Raw genomic sequence first — 25,294 nt, 5'->3', positions numbered from 1 at the left:
TAAAGACACCCGCAACTCATTTTATGAAGATCCACAAAACAGAATATCCTCCCAATTTCATGGCCAAAACATTTCAATTCTGCGCCCCATTCCCACACCAACATGACCCTGGCCTTGTGCATGGCCAAACCAGGGTCAATCATAATTTGGAGGAGCAACACCCAATATTCCGTCCGGGCCCTCGCTAACCCGATGGCATTAACTCTAATTTCTGTCAGGCCACTCCCCGTTCTTCCTCCCTTTCCCTCTGCCTTCTCTCCTCCAGCTCTTCACCCCCTTCCCTCTCCATCCACAGAGATATCCCCCTCCTTCCCATTTTCTCTTGCGCCCTCCCACCCTGATCCACCTCCTGCCTGTGGGTCTGTGCTCCTCCACCACCATTTTGTTCGGGCGCCAGCCAACACTTTGCTCATACCTTGATGAAGGACTCAAGCCCAAACTATTGGTAAGTATTTCTTTCTACCTTTGCTGTATTAAGGACACTGTGTGACCTGCTGAGTTGCTTCAGCATTGTGCATTTACTTCAATAAATGCGTCTGCACACTTTCATTTTTCACTCCCAATCTTTATTCTTCAAAGTATCCAGTGGCAAAACACCAGAGGATATCTCAGAAAAACCCTCTCTTCTCCACACCTGCCTCTCTCTCCAAGTTTCATGCTTCCACTCCCAGAGACGTTACTCTTGTGGGATTGACTTCACTGCAACTCCTAAGGGATTGAGATTCCCAGTGGGAAATGTCCAGCAGTTCATTAGTGGCCAGCACTGGGATGACTACTGGCCAGTGACCTCATCAGAACCTTCTCCCCTGGGGAGGGGTAAACACAGAGCTACCATCGGCAACCCTCAGAGCTTGATCCCCTGCAAGTTCTGCTTCAGGTTCAGTAACACCTTCTCCTGTCGGACCTTCTCCGCCTTGAAAGCTGCTTGGTTGCATTTTTTCTCCATTCTTCGGTCCTGCCCAGAGATCAGAGAGGGAAGGGATATCAGACGAGGCAAACTGTTTCCCAAAGTAGACCCAAACTTTACCCCAACAGAGGGGCTCGTTGGGAGAACAGAGAGGCATTTAAAGCACGACCCTGAATTTGTCCAGTGAAGAGAACTTCAAGAGGCAGGACAGAAAGGGACCAGAAATGATCATTGAAACTCTAAAGAACACAGGAGAGTTTGTTTTTATATATCTATATACACAAACAAAACTGTGATTACGCTATTGGGAACAGATTCAATTGTATTCCCTGTGACGGAGGATGAGGGGTGATCTGATAGAAGTGTACTAGATGATGGGCACTGATTGTGTGGATGGCTTTATCACAGGGATGAAATGGCTAGCACGAGGGGGCAAAGTTTTAAGGTGCTTGGGAACTAAGTACAGGGGGGATGGAGTTTTTTTGTTTTATTTTTAACAGAGTGGTGGGTGCAAGGAATGCAGTATCGACAATGGTGGGGCGGTGGCAGGTGCATGGAGAGACTATTAGACAGGGACATGGAAGGGAGAAAAATGGAGGGTTATGCAGTCGGGAAATTCTAGGCAGTCGTTGGAGCCGGTTATTAAGTCAGCACATCACTGTGGGCCAAAGGGCCTGCGCCATTTCTTAGCTTTCTACCAGCACACACCTTTCGTTCCATTTTGATCGCCTGTTTGCGGAGCCTTTTCTGTTCCTTGCTCTCACCACGCTGACGGGTCTGGGTGGATGCTCTCGGTAGATCACTGAGGTTAATCATTTCCAGTCGCTCCAGCTGTTTAGATGTGAGGCCTGGTCTGGACAAGACACCCAGCGGGATTCCCGTTTTGCTGGAAACCTTGATTGTACTGGACTGAAAAAAAAGTGTGAAAGCCTTACTGCCCATAACACAGCAAGAGGGACTCATTCAGTGAAATGGCCCTGTGCTTCAACACAGGTTCCAAACCACAAAGATCAACCAGATGAGAGTGAAGGTGGGGCCGCTAAAGGAGGCAATATGTGGCTGGAGGCAGAGGAAGTTGGGGAGGTCAAAAATGAATACTTTGATTGTGTGCTGGACCATACTGAGATTAGGAAAGAGAGTGCTGTATCTCCTGAAAAAACATTAAGATTGACAAGTTCCCAGGGCTGGACGCGATATACCCAGGTTGCTGAGTGAAAGGAGGGAAGAGATAGCTGGGGTGTTGGCGATGATCTTTGCATCCTCCAGGGGAAGTGGCCAAGGATGGGAGAATTGCAAGCGTGATCGCCTCATTTAAAAAAGTAAAAACACAATGTTGGAGAAATTCCGGTCAAACAGTGTTCTTTGTAGAGCTCGACCTGCCGAGTTTCTTCACCATTGTGTTTTTACTTCAACCATGATGTCTGCAGACTTTCGCGTTGTACTTTGTTTAAAAAAGTAATTGGGAGAATCCTGGGAATTATGGGCCGGAGAGTCTTGAGTCAGTTGTGTGCAAACTATTAGAGAGGATTCTAAAGGACAGGCTTATGAGCATTTGGAGAAACCCCGTCTATTCAAGGATAGTCAGCATGGCTTTGTGAAGGAAGGTCGTGCCTCACGAGGCTAATTGAATTTTTTGAGGAGATGTGACAGATTATGTTATATTTTGAATTGTATATAGATACGTTTTTTTGAAAAAACCTGCCACAATTTATCTCCTTTAAGTGTAGGTCACAAACAAACATTTCAAAACAGATCTCATTTAAAATACTGAACAGATGAAAAAACTCGGAGGATTAATTTCGGAGCTGCAGGGTGTCTGAGTGGAGTTTGCTGTTCCAAGAGGATCATGTGGTTTTGCAAGCAGAGAGAGTCAAACAGTCTTTTCTCTGGGTGTGAGAGAGAGAGAGAGTTCAGTTCTACAGTGCTAGAGTTCAGCAGCAGCTGGGACTGGAATAGGACAAGCTGGCAAGCTTGTGGAAAAACCCCACACTGACGACGGGTTGTGAGTGCTTAGTTCAGCCCGATCAAAGCCCTTGTGGTCCATACAAGAGGAGAGGACTGGCTGCCTAATGTTTCACTTGAAATAAGGGAAACAAAAAGAAACTCTGTGGAGACCTGAAAGAAAGAGATTATTATCTGGAGAACCCTAAGGGGGCAAGTTTCTTCAGCCAAACACAAGTGGCTGGTTACAAGGAATCAGCTGTGGATGTCCAGCAAACAACAAAACTCTCTCCGAAAACCGACAAGAACCTTCCTGAGCGATAACCATTTACCTTTCAAGCACCAAAGCCTCGTGAACTTCATAAATGTTAATTTCTGTGCACAGTATAAGAATTGGCTGCAACCAGTAAACTTGAAGGAATGAGAAGTGAGATTGGACTGTGAATCAAAGTACTTCCCTAGCAAGTCATAAAGAATGGCAAGACCCATTGAAGTTCGGAGTGCAGGGACCACATTGGACACGTGAGAAACCCTGTAAAGAAGAAGTTGTTTTTAAAAATTTAGACATACAGCATGGTAACAGGCCATTCTGGCCCACGAGATTGGGGGTGTTGTGGACAGCGAGAAAGGCTTTCAAAAGGATCTGGACCAGCTTGAAATATTATCTGAAAAATGGCAGATGGAGTTTATTGCAGACAAGTGTGAGGTGTTGCATTTTGGAAGGACAAACCAAGAAAGGACACACACGGAGAATGGTCAGGCACTGAGGAGTGCAGTAGAACAGAGGGATCTGGGAATACAGACACGTAACTCCCTGAAAGGGAGTAGGTAGATAGGGCTAGAAAGAGAGCTTTTGGCATGTTGGCCTTCATAAATCAAGTAAAGGAGTTGGGATGCTATGGTAAAGTTGTAATGGTTTTACATCTATTCTGGCAACGTTGGAACCTGGCCATTGCTGGAAAACAGAAATTGAACCCAAAGGGAACCCCAAATGTAAACATGCCAAAGAAAGAACAAAGCTTAAAACAGGAAATAATACTGTGGGTCAGCACAGTGGTCAGGATCAAAGTTTGAATCCCACGCTGTAAGAAGTTTGTACTAACAGCGGCAGATTCAAACTTGCCAGACCATGGGAGTTGCCGAACCACAGAGTGCCAGATAAGAGGGGCGCAACCTGTAGGAAACATTGGCGAGTCCATTCTTGGAGTTTTGAGTGCAATTTTGGTCACCAAACTATAGGAAAGATATTAATAAGATTGAAAGAGTGCAGAGAAGATTTATGAGGATGTTGCCCGGACTTCAGAAACTTAGTTACAGGGAAAGGTTAAGCAGGTTAGGGCTTTATTCCCTGGAGTGTAGAAGAATGAGGGGAGATTTGATAGCGGTAATTATGAGGGGGACAGACAGAGTCAATGTAGGTCGGCTTTTTCCTTGAGTGGATGCACGCCAGTGGGACTAGGTAGAATAATAGTTTTCCACATAGAGTGGTTGATAGCTGGATTAGTGTAGATGAAGGTCAGCATGGTGTGGTGGCTGAAGTTTTGTCATAAGTCAGAGATCATACCTTTGGTGGATCAGTGATCAGCTTCGGGTGGTTGTAGAGATTTGAGTAGGTACCTGTACAGGGAAGATTCAGATGGAGGATTTAATTACACTGCAAAGTTACCAGTCAGACAGAGCAACTCCATCCATGTAGACAACAGCTCAAGCCCCGCACTCCGTCAGCCTCGCCCGCCCCGCACTCCCGTCAGCCTCGCCCGCCCCGCACTCCCGTCAGCCTCGCCCGCCCCGCACTCCCGTCAGCCTCGCCCGCCCCGCACTCCCGTCAGCCTCGCCCGCCCCGCACTCCCGTCAGCCTCGCCCGCCCCGCACTCCCGTCAGCCTCGCCCGCCCCGCACTCCCGTCAGCCTCGCCCGCCCCGCAGGCCCGTCAGCCTCGCCCGCCCCGCACTCCCGTCAGCCTCGCCCGCCCCGCAGTCCCGTCAGCCTCGCCCGCCCTGCACTCCCGTCAGCCTCGCCCGCCCCGCACTCCCGTCAGCCTCGCCCGCCCCACACCTCTCTCCTGCCAGAGTAACACCATTTAGCAATGCTCCCCTCCACAATGGTCTCCCATCAGCATCACTCGTCCCCCACCACACCTCTCTTCCTCTCCCTCCCCATAGCACTTCCACCTCACCTCACAGTGCTCCTCCCTCAGCACCACCCCTCTGCCCCCCCACTGCACTGTGGGTCAGACTGTGCACTCCTCTCTGGCATGGGATGAGTTGTGGGGAGAGTCCACTCCATCAGACTCTTGAAGAACAAATGGGATGTGTGCAAAGTTCTGGCGTCTCCAGCAGTGCCCGGGCGGTCTGCTTGGACCCCGTCACCTCCAGGACAGAGTGGTCACTGCGGAGGAAAGAGAACTTCTTTGAGCAAGCCCTCTGCAAGCATCACTCACTGAGAATGGATTCACAGTCCCACTGCTCAGTCACTTCCTCAGTGACCAGAGTCTCCATCTCCTCTTCTGCATCCTCCACCAGAATGAGGACCTCTGCTCTTGGCCCCAAATCATCCGGCTTCTGACAGCTGTGGGGAACATTGAAGAGTTAAACCAGGGCTCCCTCCAGTCAGGCAAAGCACAAACCACAATGTTAAAGTGTACAAAAGTGTAAGCACCATGTTAAGCTGTTGGACCTGCTGAGTTGCTTCTGCATTGTGTTTTTACTTCAATCACTGTGCCTGCAGATGTTCGTGTTTCACTGCAGTGTGAAAGGTTCCCCAACTACATTCAGGGTAAGGTGGCTCTATCCTAAAGTGCCCACCTGGAGAGGTTCTCTGCAAGGCATTGGTGAGGCCAAGTTTGGAGTATTGTGTGCAGTTCTGGTCTCCAAATTATAGGAAGGATATGAATAAGGTGGAGAGGGTGCAAAGAAGGTTTACAAAAATGTGGCCTGGATTGCAGTATCTTGAATACGGAGAAAGATCGAGTAGACTGGGAAAGTTGAGAGGGGATTTGATGGAGGTATTTAAAATTATGATGGGAATAGATAGAGTAGTTGTGAATAGAGTCTTTCCCCTGAGGGTAGGGGAGACTGGTACAAGGGGTCATAAGTTAAAGGTTAGGGGGCAAAACTTTAGGAGTAATATACGAGGATGCTTCTTCACTCAGAGAGGGGTGGCTGAGTGGAATGACCTTCCGGAAGAGGTGGTTGCGGCAGGGTCAATTCTGTCATTTAAGAGGAGGTTGGATGAGTACATGGATGTGAGGGAGTTGGAGGGTTATGGGCAAGGGAGTGGGTAGGTAGAACTAGTGGAGTTTCACATAAATTGGTGTGGACTAGAAGGGCTGATATGGCCTGTTTCCGTACTGTAAATTGTTATCTGGTTATTCATCAGCTCATGGACTGTCATAATGGACACCCTTCAGAGAACCAAATAGCAATACAGCACAGAAAACAGGCCCTTCTAGTCTGTGCCGATCTATTATTCTGCCTGGTCCAACTGACCTGCACCCAGTCCATAGCCCTTTCATCCATGGACCTGTCCAAATTCTTATTAAATGTTAAAACTGAGCACACATTCACCACTTCAGTTGGCAGCTCGTTCCGCACTCCCACCACTCTCTGGGTGAAGAAATTCCCCCTAAACTTAGCCCCTTTCACCCTCAACCCATGTCCTTGGATTTGTATCTCACCTACTCCCAGTGGAAAAAGCCCAGTTGCATTTACTCTGTCTGTCTCCCTCAATTTTGTATAGCTCTTATCAATTCTCCTCTCAATCTTCTGATCAAGGACAGAGACCAGTTAATCAGGAATGCCTGTCGACACTGGAAACAAGTGCAGTACACAAACATGCTGGAGATACTCAGGTCGCGCAGCATACGTGGGAAGTAAATGGGAAGCTATGTTCTGGTCCTGGGCACAAACCATGCAAGTGCCTGAAGAAAGGTCTGGGGATGGGGAAGAAGGGCTTCCCTTCCTTCTCCTTTCAGAGAGCTACCCTCAACCCCTTTCTCGTCTTCCTTCCCACCCGCACCCATCTATGACCTTTACCTGTAGCCCGTGATCCTCTCCCTGCCCCTCCCTCCCTCAAAGTTCAGATTTTTTTTTGTCAAAGTACACACATAACTCCAGGCACGGCAGAATTTCTACTTAGCAGTACTGCACTCAAATGAACACAAGAAAGAAATACAAGCAAAAAATGTAATCAAACTGACTGTGCAACACAGAATAATAAATCGAATGCTAAGTAAGAGACTCCTAATGAGTTTGTTGCTTTGGAGTCTGTTGGTGGAGGTGGCTGCAGCTCTTCCCCCTCCTCTCCTCCCCCACCTTGGGCATCTGTCTGTTTTTGCTCATACCCTGGCTGTGACAGAGTATTTCGAGGTGGTTTGGGAGGAATTGTTAGAGCAGTTTGCACACACACATTTCCCCCAAAACTGAATATTTGCAGGACTTATTTTGCAGAGGAGCAATAAAGTTTCAACATACAGGTGGCCTGGGAGAGGATGCGACTTTTGCAGGCAGAGACAGAACCGTTTTGCTCTCAGAGAGGGAGGGAGTGAGAGAGAAGGAGACACAGAAATCAGTTTGAGGGACAAGCTGCCAAACTTTGGAAGGCTGTCTGGTCAAAGGAGAAGACTGGCGGTCTGAAAGGTGACCTGAAAGAAAGAGGATCATCTGGAGAACCCTGAAGGGGGTAAGTTTTGTCAGCAAGACTGATTGAGAAGGAATCAGTTGCGGAGGTCCTGGAAAAGGAATCTCTCTCTGAAAACCAGCAAGAACCCTCCTGAGTGGTAACCATTTGCCTGTTAAGCATCAAAGACGGGTGAACTTTGTTAATGCTAACTTCTGTGCACAGAACAAGAATTGCCTGCAACCAGTGAGATTGGACTGTGATCCAAAGAATTTTTCTAATCTTTACACACCCCTGTGCTTAGTATTAGAGGGGGAATTAAGTGGGTTAGGTAGGTTAAGTAATAAGTTAAAGTTTAATTCTGTTGTTCAAATATAATTAAAAACTACTTTTGTTAACGTAACCCTGTGTTGAGGGGCATATCTCTAGCTGGTGGTTTTTGGGGTCCTGTGGACTCCGTAACACGACAAAGGGCTCAGGCCTGAAACGTTGGTTACCCTTTACTTTCTGCGGATGCTGCATGGCCTGCTGACTGTGTTTAGACCAGCCACTCTCAACAGGGGCCCTCAGCCTCCCTGGGGGCTCATGGGACATTTAAGTAAGTGCCTCGTTTTCTTTTCCTATCACGCAACAAAAGTCTTTAATTTTTTTTTAAAAAGTAGACGGTGGGAGAGAAATGCGGAAGAAAACAAAACCTGACTGCTTCGCAGGGAAGTGGGCCCATAAACTTTAAGTAGATCCCCTTGTGGGGGGGTGGGGAATAATCACTGGAAAAGAAAAAGGTTGAAAATGGTCACCATTAAAGCATTGGTCACAATCAAGCAAATATCTGCAAATTTTGCTTATTGTACAAATATTTTTCCAGATTGGTCCTCACAATGTCAGTTTGCTGTTTGCTCTTCCACTGGTGGAGGCAGTGGAAAGATTCCAAAATATCCAGTGTTTGGATGGAGTCTGGGTTTAAGTGGCAGGTGGGAAATGAAAGCAGAGAGACCTGGATTTGTCATTTAACATCGGTGCTAAACAATCCACTCCAAACAGTGGGCACCCTTCCACACTGACCCCATCGCCCAGCACTTGGTGCACAGCTCTGTGAGCCAGAGTGGTTAGAGTTGGTCAGCGACTCACCAGAAGGGTAGTGGAGGTAAATTCAACAAGAGACCCTTCTGGCCCACAAGCCTGTGCTGCCCACATTACCCAATTAATCTACAACTCCCTAAATGTTTTTGAACAGTGGGAGGAAGCCGGAGCACCCCGAGGAAAACCCATGCAGACACAGGGAGAACGTACAAACACCTTACAGAAGCATGGGATTCGAACCGGGTTGCTGGCGCTGGAGCACCATTGTGCTAATGGTGCCGCCCAGAGAGTGGCAAATGCTGAAAGAGAACTTACGCTGTGGGAAAGGGAGGGAAACTGGGTTTAAGTGAACACCAGAAGATAGATACAAGAGATACAGTGAGATCATGGCAGATCTATCTTGGGTCTCCTGTTCTGTGCCAGTTCCCCACAGCCCTCAATTCTCAGATCTTTCAACCATTCTCTCTGACTACACTACACTCCCCAACACCCACACAATAACCCAGCTTCCAAAAGCCTTGGGGGGGTGGGGGGTGTCAAGATTCACCACTCCCTGTTGGAAGGTCCATCACACCTCCATTCTTCATGACCGTCCAATCTTGAATCAAATTTGTAATTTTCCCATAAGTGGAATCATCTTGATACCCTGTCAAGCCTTCTCAGAAGCTCAGATGTTTCAATATGATCACGCCTCATTCTTCTAAACTTCAAGATACAGAGAATGATTTTTTTTTAGGGTGATCTTTTCACCGCAGGAGCTAGCCAATAGTCCATAGCCTTTGAGCTGCCTCCAATATCAAGACAAAGGCAGTTTTTTTGTTTGGAGACCCCTTCTCACTGGGAGATCCCACTTACTCTTTAAACTTCTGGTTGTGATAATCAGTGATGACTTCGACCAGCCGCTCACTGTCCGCCTGAATGCAACCCTCCAGCTCGTGATGATCCAGGGCCCCAATCTCATCATCGTCATACTCTTCGTACAGCTAAAGCAGGGAGGAATACAGCGTGAGCACTCCTGGGAATACCAGGTGCCGCCACCCGCCCATCCATTTCCCCTCTCTGCATATACATTTTTTTTTAAAACAAGGCCATAAGACATAGGAGCAGAAATAGGCCATTCAGCCCATTAAGTCTTCCCTGCCATTCAATCTTGAGGCGATACACTTTCCCACTCAACCCCTGCCCGCCTTCTTCCCATAATCCTTGATGCCCTGGCTAATCAAGAACTTATCAATCTCTGCCTTAAGTACACCCAATGACCTGGCCTCCATCACGCCTGTGGCAACAAATTCCATAGATTCACCAACTTGGCTAAAGAAATTCTTCTGCATCTCTGCTCTAAGTGAATGCCTTGCATCCTGAAGTTGTGCCCTCTTGTCCTGGATGCTCCCACTGTGGGAAATAACCTTTCTACTTCTACTCTATCCCTACCTTTCAATATTTAAAATGCTATCATGAGACTCCACCCTCATTCTCCTGAATTGCAATGAGCAGTGAAACACTTTCATTCCCAGAATCATTCTTGTGAACCTCCTCTGAACTTTCTCCAACATCAGCACATCCTTTCTTGAATGAGAAGCCCAAAACTGCTCACAATTCTCCAGGCGAGGTCTCACTAGTGCCTCAATATTACATCCCTGCTCTTATACTCTATTCCTCTTGAAATGAACGCCAGCAATGCATTTGCCTTCTTCACTCAACCCGCAACTTTACCTTCAGGCTGTCCTGCACGTGAACCCCCAGGTCCCTTTGCACCAAGGAATTTAAATTTTTCTCCCATTTAGAAAATAGTCTGCTGTATATTTCCCACCTCTCTGCCCATTCTCCTCATCTGTCCAAGTCCTTCAGCATCCTCCGTTTCCTCAGCACTACCTGCTCCTCCACCTACCTTTGTGTCATCTGCCAACTTGGCCACAAAGCCATTCATTCCATAATCTAAATTACTGACATTCAACACAAGAGGCAGCCCCAAACCCCGATCAATGTGGAACATTGCAAGCATCTGGCAGCCAACCGGAATAGGATGCATGTATTCCGAATCTGAGCAAGTGCTCTACCCACATTAGCATCCATACTGTTTTACCATAGGCTCTTTATCCGCCTCCTGCTAAGTTATCTCCTGTTCCCTCCATGCCATTACTTTGCAAACCAGAACACACACCTACCAAAACAGACACACAAATCTGCACACACTACTTGGGACAGGACAGGGACAAGGGATGGAGGGACATCCTTCACACAACCCGACCTTCTCAAACCGATCGTCCAACAGTGTGAGCTGCTCATTGCGCCTCATCACTGACGAGGTCATGGAGTAGTTGGTGAAACGGCTTCTCGTCTCCTCTTCTGCGAAGAGGAACTCCCGGGGTTTGCTCCCGCCACTGCCAGTGAGTGAGCCATTCTCGTCAGACAGGGCGCTGCTCGAGTCATAATCCTCACCATCAGTATCCTCCCAATCCTCTTCATTGTCTTCACCGTCGGATCCCCTGGAGAGCAGAAACCAAATCATTGCAGACATCCCACAAGGAGCCATGAAGTTTCACGTCTGCGCTGACCAGGTTACCTCACCAAGCCCATCTCATATGCCTGCGTTAATCATTTATCCCTACAGACCGCCCATATATATCTACCCATCACCTGGATCTCCCAGTGGCCACCCATTTCAATTCCCTGCCCTATTCCCTTGTTGACATGTCTGTCCATGGTCTCATGCACTGCTCGACTGAGACCACCCACGAATTGGAGAAACAAAACCCCACCTTCTGTCTGGGCTCCCTCCAAACAGATGGTATTAACAGACTTCTCTGGTTCCTGTTAAGACAACCCTCCCCCCCGGCAACTTCTTGGGTCTCCTTTCCCTCAGCTTGGTCTCTCGTCTCTCCCTTTGCCCTGCCTTCTTTCACAGAGCCAGATTCAATTTTATCCTCTTATCAGAGGTGTTGGGGTCAGTTCATTAGATATATTCAAAAGGGAGTTGGATGAGGCCCTTATGGCCAAGGGGATTAAGGAGCATGGAGAGAATGCAGGAATAGCGGACGATGAGACCATTGAATGGTGGAGCAGTTTCGAAGGGCTGAATGGCCTTCTATTTTGTTGTTTCTAATGCATCATCACAGCTCAGCCTGGCCCCTCTTGACGAGCTACAGGGGACTGAATTGTGATGTTGATGGTGCAGTTAAACGGGCCAGGTTCCCTTCCTGTCCATGGTCACATACGTGCTCAGCTGATCAGAGCCCTTCAACCCACAGCCTTCACTGGTGATCCTTCCACAGAACCTCCACCCCGACTCCCACTTCCATACAACCCACGTACATCAGAGGTACCAGCTCACTCCCTCTCCCCACTGTCCCCACACAACCCACGTACAACCTAGACACCAGCTCCTCTCTCTCCCCACTGCCCTGATCACCACACAACCCACATACAACCCAGAGACCAGCTTTCTCCCTCTCCTCATTACCCCTAGTCATCCGAGACTGGCTCTCCTCTCTCCCCCCAGCCCCACACAACCCACATCCCAGAGACTAGATACCACCCTCTCCGCACTGCCACCATCCCAACACAACCCACGTACGTTCCAGAGACCAGTTCGCTCCCTCTCCCCACTGCCTTCAGCACAAAGTCATCCTCCAGCACATTGTCTGCATTGTCAAAGTCAAAGTCGTCGTCCAGAGCAGCCACAATATCCGGGTCCAGCTCCGGGAGTGGTCCTGAGGAAAGATCCAAGCACACAGTCAACATTGAGGGAACCTCACATCCAGCTGGGAGAAGCAGATAATGAGTTTATTGTCATATACATTGTACAAGGCATGAACATCGACTTCTCCGGTTTCCGTTAGTCCCCACCCTGTCTCCCTCTCTCCTTTCCTCCAGCTCCCCCCTTCCCCTCCATTCACAGAGCTACCCCCTCCTCCAATCACCCCAGGTCTTTTCTCCTGCCCTCCCACCCATATCCACCTATGACTTTTTGCCTGTTCATCTGTGCCCCTCCCCACCCACCATTTTATCAGGTGACTGCCTGTGATTTGCTCACACCTTGATGAAGGGCTCAGGCCTGAAACATTGATCCCCTTCATCTTTATCTTCGCGAAAGAACGCGGCACAACTTGTACTTTTGCAGGATTTTTGTGGAAACTACAATCACAGCATCTGCAGATTTTCTCGTGTAACTTTGTACAAAGCGTACATCCACCAAAATTCTTACTTGCTCCAGCCAAACAGGTACTTGTGACAAAAAATAGAACACTGTACTTAACTCAATTAAAGACGACAAAAAAATAACTAACATAGCATTAAACTGGAAAGTCTGCAGATGCTGGGGTCGAGTGCAATACGGAAAGGGTCTGGAGAAATTCAGCAGGTTGCGATGCATCCATACGAAGTCAAAGGTAACCAACGATTCGGGTTGAAGCACCAAAGTCTGCAGATGCTGTGACTGTAGTCAAAATACTGAAATTGTAACAGCACTGATTTACCACACCTTACCAGCAAGAATATGGTCAACCATTTCTTTCAGCGCACCATGAGGTCGACTTTCTTTATTCCTCAACTCTCAAAACACTACTCAACTAAACCTATCACCCCCCCCCAACCCCCGTTGACCTTCTCAATGGTTCACCACTACTCGGGCGATCCCGACACTCCCTCCCCTCATTTTTCTATGCTCCAGGGAATAAAGTCCGTACCTGTTTAACCTTTCCCTGCAACGCAGTTCCTGAAGTCCGGGCAATATCCTAGTAAATATTCTCTGCCCTCTTTCTATCTTATTGATATCCTCCCTGTATTTAGATGACCAAAACTGCACACAATTCTCCAAAACTGGCCTCACCAAGGTCTTATACAACTTTAACACAACATCCCGGCTCCAAAACGCAATACATTGATTTATGTAGGCCAAAATGCCAAAAGTTTTCTTTATAACCCTATCCACCTGTGACACCACTTTCAGGGAATGATTTATTTGTATTCGCAGATCCCTCTGTTCTACCGCACTCCTCAGTGCCCAACCATTTACTGTGTACGTCTTTTCTTGATTTGTCTTTCCAAAATGCAACCCCTCAGACTTTTCTGCATTAAATTCCATCTGCCATTTTTCAGCCCATTTTTCCAGCTGGTCCAGATCCCTCTGCAGCTTTGAAAACCTTCCTCACCGTCCACAGCACCTCCAATTCTAGCGCCCCTTCCCCAACCTACCACAGTAGGTACTTCTCAAACTTCCAAAGAGCAACCAAATCAAATCAGAAGTCAGTGACTCCTCCTTCCAACACTTTCTGCAAAATGATCACAGCTCAAGACGACGTCACTGCTCCCACTCTGGACCTCAGGTGTTTTGCGTCGGCCTGAACCCAGTCTGATTAGGAGCACCGATCGGGTGTGAAGTGGAAGCCCACAGATTACCTCGCACAGGGGCAGCTTTGTTTAGCAGGCCGGTCTCCTCCTCGAACTCTGAGGCGAACACCGAGGAAGGCAGGTTAATGGAGCAGCTCTGGGAACAGAAGGGCAAGTTGTGGGGTTAAAGATCACCACGTCAAACAGATGTTTTAATCAGACAACATCGCCGCACAGAATCAAGCCCTTCGGCCCATCTCATTTATGCCAAACTATTCATTGTGCCTTGTCTCATCAATCTGCACCCTGTCCATAGCCCTTCATTCCCCTCCCACCATTTGTATCTACCCAATCTTAAATGTGAAAATCAAACCCACAATCCACCAGCTCGTTCCACACTCTCGCCACCCTCTGTACGAAGAACTTCCCCCTTATTTTCCCTTTAAATATTTCACCTTTTACCCACATCTTTGAGTTCTTGTCTCATCAAACCTCAGAGGAAAAAAGCCTGTTTGCATGTACTCATAATTATGTAAACTCTTATCAAATCTCCCCTCATTCTCCGACACTCCAGGCGATAAAGTTCTAACCGATTCAAACTTTCCCCATAAACTCAGCTCATCAAATCCCAGCAACATCCTTGTAGATTCCTCTACACTCTTTCAGTCTTACTTTTCAATCTTGGTGTGGGGCGGGGGGGGGGTGGGAGAAAAAGAGACGGGACACTCATCTGCAGACTGAATCCACTGACGACTTATGCTCGTCTCATGGAAATCGTCTGTCGCCCAGATCCACCTGCAACACCCCTACAGTGCTGGCAAGAAGTTCTCAGGAATAAACCATCCAGCTGCTGGCAACTTGCGGTCGGGGGACCAGCACAGGCTGCGGGAAGCTGACTCATGGGAACCAGGTATAGGAACTGGGATCCAAGAGGGCGCTGAGGGAAAGGCTCCCAAAGGGCCTTGGGCACTAAAGGCCTACACATCGTGATGGGAGGTTTGGATCAGGAACTCGGGTTTTAACAGGAGTCTGTAGCTGCAGAGACTGTGGGGGCACTGGAGGCAAATGCACCGACACTCAGTGTCTCTGAAGGGACTCTCGTTTGCTTCTTTTCCACTGATTTATTAGGGAACAATAACTTTGCCTTCCAGCAAACAAATGTTAACGTATATCATGTATGTTATATTCTTAATGTATTATTACATGATAATAAAAGGAATCTGTGAATAAACATCCCGTGAGCTGGCCTGAATCAACCACCTCAATGCATTCACCTCTGCTTTCTCAAAAGACTAAGGAAGTTTGGGATAGAAAGCAGGAAAGAAACGGTCCTCTCTTCCTCCCAAGGGAACACGGGGATGCTGGTCAAACCTCTCCCAGGCATCATCCATTCACTGGTGCCTAGCAGGAGGTGAGAAGGGGAAGGTTTTGGTGGGGAGTGGAGAACAAAAGGAACCCCCCCCAGAATGCTCTCCTCCCCACACTAGATCTGGATTTTTCTGCCGACCCTCTTGCCTCCTTAATCCTTACCGGAATCAGATGCACGTCCTGCTGTACTCCATCTCCCAAGGGAGCCACCACCTGGGTTCCCTGTAGCTGGGGGCTAGCGGCCACAAGCTCAGCAACCGGAGACGCCTCCTTTAGGTGCTGAAGGTAGTTGTAAGCATCATCGAAGAAGATTCCATACTTCCTCTGCTCCTCTTTCTGCTTCTGCAAGTCAGCTCTCTACAAGAAAGGAGTGGAGACTGGGTCTGGCAATGCTCGTTTTACCCCCACACTCCCAGCTCTGGTTACCTTGGGCTGTGGATCCCACTCCCAGACTGGAGCACAAAGACCACAGTTAGCCCCAGTGTTGTACTAAGGGCAGCAGTTTGCTTCCTTTCAGCCCACAAGACATCAGAGCAGAATTTGCCCATTCAGCCCATTGTCTACTCTAGTGTCACCAAAGTCTCGTGGAAATTTCTACAGGTGTACCATGCAGAGCATTCTGACGAGCTACATCACTGTCTGGTATAGAGGTGCCAATGCACAAGCCAGAAACAGTGCTGTGAACTCAGCGCCATCACAGGCATTAGTCTCCACTCCATTAAGGACACAGAGAAGAGCCGGTATTTTAAGAAAGCAGCCCCTATCCTCAAGGACCCCCCTCCCACCCCAGCCCATGCCCTCTTCACTCTGCTACCATCAGGAAGGAGGTATAGGAGCCTAAAGATAAACACCCAGTGATACTTAAACACCTTCTTCCCCTCCACCATCAGATTTCTGAAAGGACAACAAACACTACCTTTCTTTCTCTTCTTTTCCACTGTTATATATATATATTTTTTAATTTAATTTAGAGCGATTTTACACCTGATTTGCTACTGCAAAACAATGAATTTCATGACACGTTCACGACAATAAATTCTGATTCACGCTTGATAGGTTCTTGATTAGCCAGGGCATCAAAGGTTATGGGGAGAAGGCCAGGCACTGGGTCTGAGTGGGGAAATGGATCAGCTCGTGATTGAATGGTGGGGCAGACTCGATGTCCTTATGCTCCAAATAACAGCACAATCTTGAACATTAGAAATTGGAAGCATTTTTGCAGAGGAATTCTGCTATACACTTTGAAAGGCTATTGGTCACCTGATGCTTTCAAAATAGAGATTGCTTGTCGGAGGGAGGGATAGGGTGCATTGAGTTGAAGTACAGATCAATTATGGCTCACTCAACAGCAGAACAGACTCAAGGGGCTGAATTGCCACTGCCCACCCTATGCAAAGGCCCAGAGATGACGATACATCACTAATGAGGAAGCCATGCCCAGGTACAGCATGTGTGTACTCATGCACGCCTCGTAACTACATGCCACACCTCACTTGGTAGTAGAACTCGTTGGGGGGCCGTTTCATCTGCCACCAATGGATCTTTCTGACTCCTGTGCACCAAGTGGAACGTCACCGATGACTTCTTCTGGATAAACGATTTCTTCTTCCGGTGTGGCTGGAAAATTTTTTAAAAAGGTCAAATGCAAGAAATCTCCAAAGGCGGCCAATCATATAACCATGTAACCATATAACAATTACAGCTCAGAAACAGGCCTTCTAGTCCATGCTGAACACCTTCTCCCACCTAGTCCCACTGACCTGCATTTGGCCCATAACCCTCCACACCTCTCCTGTTCATATACCTATCCAACCTTTCCTTGAATATTAACATCGATCTCACTTCTACCTCCACTGCCGGAAGTTCATTCCATACCCCCACCACCCTCTGCATGAAGAAATTTCCCCTTATATCTCCCTTAAACTTTTACTCTCAATCCATGCTCTCTTGTTTGAATCTCCCCCACTCTCAGTGGAAAAAGCCCATCCACATTTATTCTATCCGTCCCCCTTATAATTTTGGATACCTTTATCAAATCACCCCTCAATCTTCTATGCTCCAGGGAATCAAGTCCCAGCCTGCTCAAACCCTGAAACCCCGGTAACATTCTCATAAACCTCCTCTGCACTCTCTCTATACTGTTTATATCCTTCCTGTAATTTGGTGACCAAAACTTCACACAATATTCCAAATTTGGCCTCACCAATGCCTTGTACAATTTCAACACAAGACCACAACCTCCTAACATTCCAACTTCTGTGTTCTATGCTCTGGTTTATGAAAGCCAACATACTAAATGCCTTCTTCACCACCCTATCCATGTTTCAACTTTCAGAGAATTATGTACCAGGACTCTTAAATCCCTTTGTTCCACTGCACTCCTCAATTGTCTTCTATTTAACGTGCATATCCTATTTTGATTAGTCCTACCAAAATGTATCAGTATTAAACTCCATCTGCCATCTTTCAGCCCACTCTTCTAACTGTCCTATATTACCCTGTAAGCTTTGATAATCTTCCTCACTGTTCATAACACTGCCAACCTTTGTATCATCTGCAAATTTACTAATCCAATTTGCCACCCTATCACCTAGATTGTTAATATATATGACAAACAGCAGTGGACCCAGTACCGATCCCTGAGGCCCTCCACTCATCCCTGCCTTCAATTCGACAAACAATTTTCCACCATTACTCTCTGGCATCTCCCATCCAACCATTGTTGAAACCATTGTTGAATCCATTTCACTATTTCAGCATTAATACCCAATGCTTCCACCTTCCTTACTAACCTCATATGGAGAACCTTATCAAAAGCCTTACTAAAGTCCAAATAGACAACATCCACCGCCTTCCCCTCGTCAACCTTTTTAATAACCTCCTTGAAAAACTCTACAAGATTTGTTAGACATGATCTACCATGTACAAAACCATGCTGACTACTCCGAATCAATCCCTGTCTTTCCAAATAGTTGTATATACCATCTCTAAGAACACTTTCCATTAATTTACCCACCACTGACATCAGATTCACAGGCCTATAATTACCAGGTTTATTTTTGGATCCTTTTTTGAACAGCGGAACAACATGAGCCACCCTCCAGCATTTCCCCTGTGGCCAGTGACCATATAACAATTATAGCATAGACGTTTTAAATATTTCTGTCTCCTTATTAATCTGTATATTATCCATGACCTCACTACCAGATTTCCTTACTTCACCTGGCTCAATATTCCTTTCCTTAGTGAACACTGAAGAAAAAAAATAATTTAAAATTTCATCCATCTCTCCTGACTCCTCTCATAGCCTACCCCCCTCATCCTCAAGGGGTCCAATTTTATCCCTCACTATTCTTTTACTTTTAATGTATCTATAAAACCCTTTGGATTTATTTTTACTTTTCCTGCCAAAGCACCTTCATATCTCCTTTTAGCCATTCTAATTTCCTTCTTCAGATTTTTTTTTTAATACTCCTTGCATTCCTCAAGCAGTTCATCCCTTCCCTGATTTTTATACCTGTTTTACACATTCCTCTTCCACCGAACCAAATTCCCAATATCTTTTAAAACCAAGGCTCCCTCTAACCTTTCCTTTAATCCTCACGGGGGCACACCAACACTGCCCTCTCAGAACTTATCCTTTGAATATCCTCCATTTATCTGCTACATTCTTCCCTGAAAATATCTTATCCCAATCCACACCAAATCTTTTCTCATCCCCTCCAAATTTGCTTTCTTCCAATCAAGGATCTCAACCTTTGGCCCACCTCTATTCTTTTCCATGACAAAACTAAAACTAATAAGTATTGTGATCACTAGACCCAAAGTCCCCAACACAAACCTCTGTCACTTGACTAATCTTGTTCCCTAATAGGAGATCCAATACGGCCCCCTCTCTAGTCAGTTCTTCTATGTATTGATTTAGAAAACTTTCCTGAACACATTTGATAAACTCCAACCCCTCCAGTCCTTTTACAGTATGGGTGTCCCAGTCAATGTGCGGAAAGTTAAAATCTTCTATAATCACCACCTTATGTTTATTACCCGGACTTTATGTTTACGTGCCTGGACCGGGGCCAGGGCCGCCACCTCCTTCTTTCTGCCCGGACCGGGGCCTCCGCCTGCTTTGCTCTACCATGGCTGGGGCCACCACCTCCCCCTCGCTTCTGCCCGGATCGGGGCCGCCGCCGCCCACCTTCTGCTCGGACTGGGGCCGGGGCAGCCACCGTCTTCCCTGTGCCCGGACCGGGGCTGCCGCCTCCTTCTTTCTGCCCGGACCAGGGCCTCCGCCTGCCTCACTCTACCAAGGCCGGGGCCGCCACCTCCCCCTCGCTTTTTACATTTTACACCCCAGTTACACACCAGTAAGAAAGGGTGTGACTCGGTTAACCCCTTCAGAATCCAACCGGGTCCCTGACCTACCTCAGACGTAGTTAGAGAACCCAATTAAACTTACCTAGGCCATGTCCACAGGTGATTTGCGACCAGGTATGGTCCGACCTAGGAGGGGAGGCAGGCCCCTCCAGCCCGGGTAAGAAACCTGGATAGGAGAAGGCCAATCCGATATAAAATCTACTACCCAAGGACCTCGCTGCCACGTCCTAACTTGCTTGGCCGCGGCACACGAACCATGGGTGTAAAGGGTGGGGCCAGTACTGCACACACTGCACTCCACCTAAAAGCTCCTTTGTGCAGGCCCGAGGACAGGTCCACATCCTCCCCCTCAAAAGATGCTCACAAACTCAAGCTAGCATGCTGGAACATCAGAACCATGCTAGACAAGGCTGACAGCCACCGACCTAAATGTCGTTCTGCCCTCATCGCACATGAACTCCTCAGACTTGACATAGCCGTTCTCAGTGAAGTCCGCCTTGCAGATGTAGGCAGCCTCCAAGAATGCGGCGCGGGCTACACATTCTACTGGTCTGGCAAGCCTATGGATGAACGACGCCTATCTGGTGTAGGCTTCATGGTCAAGAACTCTATTGCCTCCAAACTCAAAAACCTCCCGACAGGCCACTCGGACCGGATCATGTCCATGCGACTCCCCCTTCAAAACAAGCGTCGCATCACCCTCATCAGTGTCTATGCTCCAACCCTCCAGGCGGAACTAGCAGAAAAGGACAAGTTCTACACTGATCTGCGCAACCTCATTCAACGAACCCCTACAGCCGACAAGATTGTCATCCTTGGTGGCTTCAACGCTCGCGTCGGCAAAGACTCAGAAACCTGGCCAGGAATCCTGGGCAAGCATGGTGTCGGCAAGTGCAACGACAACGGGCGCCTCCTGTTGGAGCTCTGCGCAGAACAGCGGCTTTATTACACATATATGCCATCTCCTTACAAATTTTCTCCTCTAATAGCTCCGTTCATTAATGTATAATAAACTCCCATTAGTGTTTTCATGCCCTTCCCATTCCTCACTTCCACCCAAGTAGCCTCTCTGGACGAGTCCCCCAATCTATCCTGCCATAGTACCGCTGTTATGTTTTCTCTAATAATACCCTGGAATATTTAGCTACCAATCATGCCCCTCCTGCAACCAAGTTTCACTGATAGCTACAATATCATATTTCCATGTGTCAATCCCTGCTCTAAGCTCATCCATCTTTCCTACAATGCTCCTTGCATTGAAATATATACACTTGAATGTCCCCAACATTCACTCCTTTGATGACCATCTACTTTTACTAACACCCCCTCCCCCCCATTAACTTTAACATTCTGGTTCCTCTCTCCCTTCAGATCTAGTTGACCTTCTACCCTAATCTCCGCACTCTCATTTGGATTCCCACCCCCTCGACAAACTAGTTTAAACCCTCCCATCAGCTCTAGCAAACCTGCCCACCAGGACATTGGTCCTCATCAAGTTCAAGTGCATCCAGTCCCTTTTGTACAGGTCAGAAGAGATCCCAATGATCCACAAATCTGAACCCCTGCCCCAACTCGTCGGCCACGCATTCATCTGCCACATCTTCATATTCCTATTTTCTCTGGTGCGTGGCCCAGGCACCAATCCTCAGATTACCACCCTTGCTTTTTAACTTCTTCCCCAACTCCCTATATTTTTCCTTCAGGACCTCATCCCCACTTCTATCTATGTTATTGGTCCCCACATGGACCATGAAATCTGGCTGCTTGTCCTTCCACTCCAGAATACTGTATACTCGATCAGAGACTTCCCTGACCTTGGCACCTGGAGGCAAGATACCATCCGGGAGCCTCAATCTCATCCAGCAAACCTATCTGCTCCCATAACCAGCGAGTCCCCAATTACAAGAGCTCTCTTCTTTCCTCCCCCACCCCCCTTCCCTTCTGAGTTGAGGATAGTTAACACTGCACACCCAACAAACCTCATGCAACTTGTTAGCACCCAAGTGCTACATTACTCGACAAAGGCAAGCTATCATGCTTGCAGGCAAAACACAGAAGTTTAACTCCAGGTCATTGGTCTGTTTGCTCCATGCCAGTGCATCTGTGCCACACCCTGCACTCTCCTTCACCATCAGCCAATCATTTCTATCTCAAGATTTAAGATGCCTTTATTGAAAAATAGTACAGAACATGTAATAGAACACAAAATTGCCTTCTGCCTGCCGAAAGACAAAGAGTCATCATTCTTGCCGCCCCTTACAGTACAGGAGAAGAAAAAAAAGTGAGTCCCTTCAGAATCACTGTCTGTGGATTCACCTCCAGCGCTCCTGCCGTCTCCACATCTACTCAAACCTTTCGTTGACCCATCGGCGATCCAAATCTCTGAAACGATCAGGAAGCCTTCAGCACCTGAAGCACTTCAAGAACCCTTCTCACCCTCTGCACCCTGTCGAATCCTAGTTCTTATGAACAGCCCGGGTGTCTCCCCCGACCGCAAGTCGCCCGCAGCCCAGGTGTGTCCTTCAGTTGCCAAGCAACTCACTCTTCATCTACCTTCCCCTTTACTGCACCTTCGCTAATCGACCCAACTGTTCCCCATGGAAGTAAATTTCATATTTTTCCACGTACAGTGGGAACAAGTTTCTCTTAAATCTCTTTTTAGATTTACAAATAACCAGGTTATTTACAGAATTTTGCTCTGAACTCTTTTAGCAGTCAGTTTCCATGAACTGACAAGATTTTTTTATTGTTTTGTAATAAAGCAAGCAATATTACACAAATTTCCTTTAGTCTGGCATAAGGCAGATAAAGATTCATCATGAGCAGAAATTGTTACAAATATTGGTAGGCCTTGGGTAAATGGCGAGGACGCACGTGCAGCAGGAGGGGGTTTGCCCCATGGGAGTGCGGCACCCTGGGAAGTGTGTCTTACCATATCGGAACGTACAAGTGGATGTCATTCACTCCCACCCCACCCTCATCTCCCAGCAATTAGACGTTGGTCAACACCCCACTCCCCGCCAGAAGTGACTCCAGTTCTCGGGCCTCGGGCAGTGCCCACCAAAGTTCTGAGGCTGTGCTGGGCGCAAGCTCGTGAGCCGACCTCAAGGTTCACACATGCCCATCGTTATTGAATGAAGATCTACCGGGACCAATGCCTGAAGAGGGCGCACAAAATCAGTGATCTGGGGCGGACCCGAAAGGCCAACATGGCCTGTTTCCGCTCCGTAAATGGTTATATGGTTATGGTTACCCCACTGTGTATCTGATACGTTCCAAAATGTACCTGTACCTGTCCACTGCCATACCCTTTAATACAGTTAGATAACCTATCATGGCAAACCTTCTTGCATCTCCCCCCTTCATAGCCTTCCTGGTTTAAGATGGAACTACATCACTTTTGAATTTACACCATATTTTATCACCTTTATTGGACTCCCTTGCAAAAATAAAAATCGACTCTTTCTTTTGGCCCTATACAAGAACTAATTTTTGGCAAATTGGCCGATCACTACAGGAGGGAAAACACGAAAGTTTGCAAACATTGCGCAACTGGAGTAGAAACAGAGAAGTGCCGGAGGAAATTAGCAAGTCTTGCAGCGGGAGAGGTAAAGAAACATGAATGACATTTCGGATCTGAGCTCTTCTTCAAGGAATTATTAAAGGGCAGGGGAGAAGGGAAGAATGGGAGGGGAATGAACAATTGAATATGATAAGAGGATGGGGGAGAGGAAAGGTGAGAAGTGATTGTTTTTGGCTGTGAAAGGAGACAGAGGGAAAGGGAAGAGAGAGAGTAAGACAAGGCTAGAGGAAAGGGATTAACACTTTCCACAGGCAGCGACAGTGCTAAACCACCAAAGAAACTGCTAACCCCAAACATCAGAGACTCTCATATGTACAAAACAATATTTACTTGTAGACATGAATACTTATCCTGCATATGTATGGTTTGCCTGTACATGTGTGTATACGTCAGGTTGTGTGGCTTGCCCCTCGGACCGGAGAATGCAGTTTCGTCAGGATGTACTTGTGCAATCAGATGAAAATAAACTTGACTCAACTCTCTACAGGATGGGAAGAGCAAACACCAGAGGACATCCATACAAACTGAAAGGGAGGAAGGTTTAGGGGAGTCATCAGGGGCAAGTCTTTCTTTTAAGCAAAGTTGTAGGGGTCTGAATTGCCTGGCCAGCGGTGGTGGATATCAAGGTTAAAACCTCGGGAATGAAGTATATGAAATGTAATTGATTGTATGGCATCTATAAATAAAATAGAGAAAAAAATAAAGGCGAAAACCACGTGTTTTAACTCTGTTAAGATTGTGCCTGTCTCTTTAAGAGAACTATTGTTTGTAGCGTGACCATAGTGACTCTGGTATAATGTCGTCATCTCCGCCCAGGCTACTATTCCACAGGATGTGAAGGGAGCGTGAGCACGAGAAATTTCTCTTGGAACTTTTGTACCTCTTTAAAACCTTTTTATATCATTTGTATCTTCCCCTATTTTCTAATATCTCCATTATACAATAAGTACTTTGCTACTCGTCCCCTTATGAAAGTCTGAATGCGAAGCGATGCAAGATGTTTACTGGTTTTATCTCAGCCCCAGAGTTGGATCTGGTGCATTGGAAGGACCACCCTCTGACAGGAGGTCAGGTTAGGACTAAGGAGGATGGGTCAGCACCACGTCGAGGGCCGAAGGGCCTGCACTGCGCTGTAGGGTCCTCCGTTTGACTCGAAGAGACCGGAGAAGTCCCGAGAGGCCCTTCTGCCCTACAGGTCCGTGCTAACCGAGTTGCCCATTTGTGCTCGACTTATACAGCGGCCCGGGAAGTTGGCGGCTTCTCTCTCCCCACGGACGCTGGTCAATCCGGGGAGCCCCCTCCCCTCCCCTCCCCTCCCCCCTCCTCTCCCCTCCCCCCTCCCCTCCCCTCCCCTCTCCCCTCCCCCCTCCCCTCCCCTCTCCCCTCCCCTCTCCCCTCCCCTCCCCTCCCCTCCCCTCTCCCCTCCCCTCTCCCCTCCCCTCTCCTCTCCCCTCCCCTCTCCCCTCCCCTCCCCTCTCCCCTCCCCTCCCCTCCCCTCTCCCCTCCCCTCCCCTCCCCTCCCCTCCCCTGGGATCTTGCTGTGCCTCCCCCCCCCCCCAACCCCGCCATCGCCCGCCGCGCCTCACTCACTCACCATCGCGACGAAGCCGACCTGATGCACTCTGGGATACAGGCAGTCCCAGGTTGAGACCTCCGGGCGCCGATTGGCTGCAGCCGCACGAGGATCGGACCGGGCGCCGATTGGCTGCAGCCTCCAAGCCCGCCCTGGATACCGGCCGTGCGGGGTGGAGCCCGAAGCGCTGATTGGTCAGTGAGGCAGATGGAGGCCGAAGCGCTGATTGGTCAGTGAGGCAGATGGAGGCCGAAGCGCTGATTGGTTAGTGAGGCAGATGGAGGCCGAAGCGCTGATTGGTCAGTGAGGCAGATGGAGGCCGAAGCGCTGATTGGTCAGTGAGGCAGATGGAGGCCGAAGCGCTGATTGGTCAGTGAGGCAGATGGAGGTGGAGGCCGAGCGAGGAGGATCTCCGTGCTGAGGTAATGTGGGCACTGACTGTGACACGGGTGAGGAATAACGAGGGGTGTCCTTTTAATACAGTAATAAACAAAAGTTGTTACTCTTTATTAGGAAGTAGGTGA

The 25,294-nt window shown here is 48.0% G+C and overlaps 1 protein-coding gene across 2 annotated transcripts; it reads right to left on the bottom strand.

Annotated features, from left to right (window-relative positions):
* Positions 1–544: 544 nt before the first annotated feature.
* ltv1 (LTV1 ribosome biogenesis factor) lies at positions 545–24,878 on the bottom strand. Of its 2 annotated transcripts, none has more exons than XM_069930684.1 (11): positions 24,792–24,878; positions 16,729–16,857; positions 15,403–15,597; positions 13,942–14,029; positions 12,119–12,254; positions 10,793–11,030; positions 9,400–9,527; positions 5,288–5,415; positions 4,413–4,465; positions 1,616–1,816; positions 545–955 (listed from the first exon to the last, which is right to left on the bottom strand). In XM_069930684.1, the coding sequence occupies exons 1-11, from the start codon at positions 24,792–24,794 to the stop codon at positions 845–847; spliced, it is 1,410 nt and encodes a 469-aa protein (XP_069786785.1). In that variant the 5' UTR covers positions 24,795–24,878; the 3' UTR covers positions 545–844. The 2 variants fall into 2 exon arrangements, with proteins under 2 accessions (XP_069786785.1, XP_069786783.1); XM_069930682.1 differs by lacking the exon at positions 24,792–24,878 and adding an exon at positions 23,528–23,672.
* Between the last annotated feature and the right edge of the window lie 416 nt (positions 24,879–25,294).

Source organism: Narcine bancroftii, chromosome 4, assembly GCF_036971445.1.
Source record: "Narcine bancroftii isolate sNarBan1 chromosome 4, sNarBan1.hap1, whole genome shotgun sequence".
In the NCBI taxonomy this organism is placed as follows: Eukaryota; Metazoa; Chordata; class Chondrichthyes; order Torpediniformes; family Narcinidae; genus Narcine; species Narcine bancroftii.
The sequence above is the reverse complement of the archived record's forward strand: the minus strand, read 5'-3'. Positions and strand labels throughout refer to the sequence as shown.

Bases quoted from the DNA above. Each gene is read 5' to 3' on its own strand.
- ltv1 (XM_069930682.1), bottom strand. From the start codon at position 23,575: ATGTACAGGCAAACCATACATATGCAGGATAAGTATTCATGTCTACAA. The intron at 16,858-23,527 runs GTAAATATTGTT...AAAATTTTCCAG, and splicing joins ATAAGTATTCATGTCTACAA to CCACACCGGAAGAAGAAATC. The intron at 956-1,615 runs GTGTGTGCTGGT...ATCTCTGGGCAG, and splicing joins CGATCAAAATGGAACGAAAG to GACCGAAGAATGGAGAAAAA.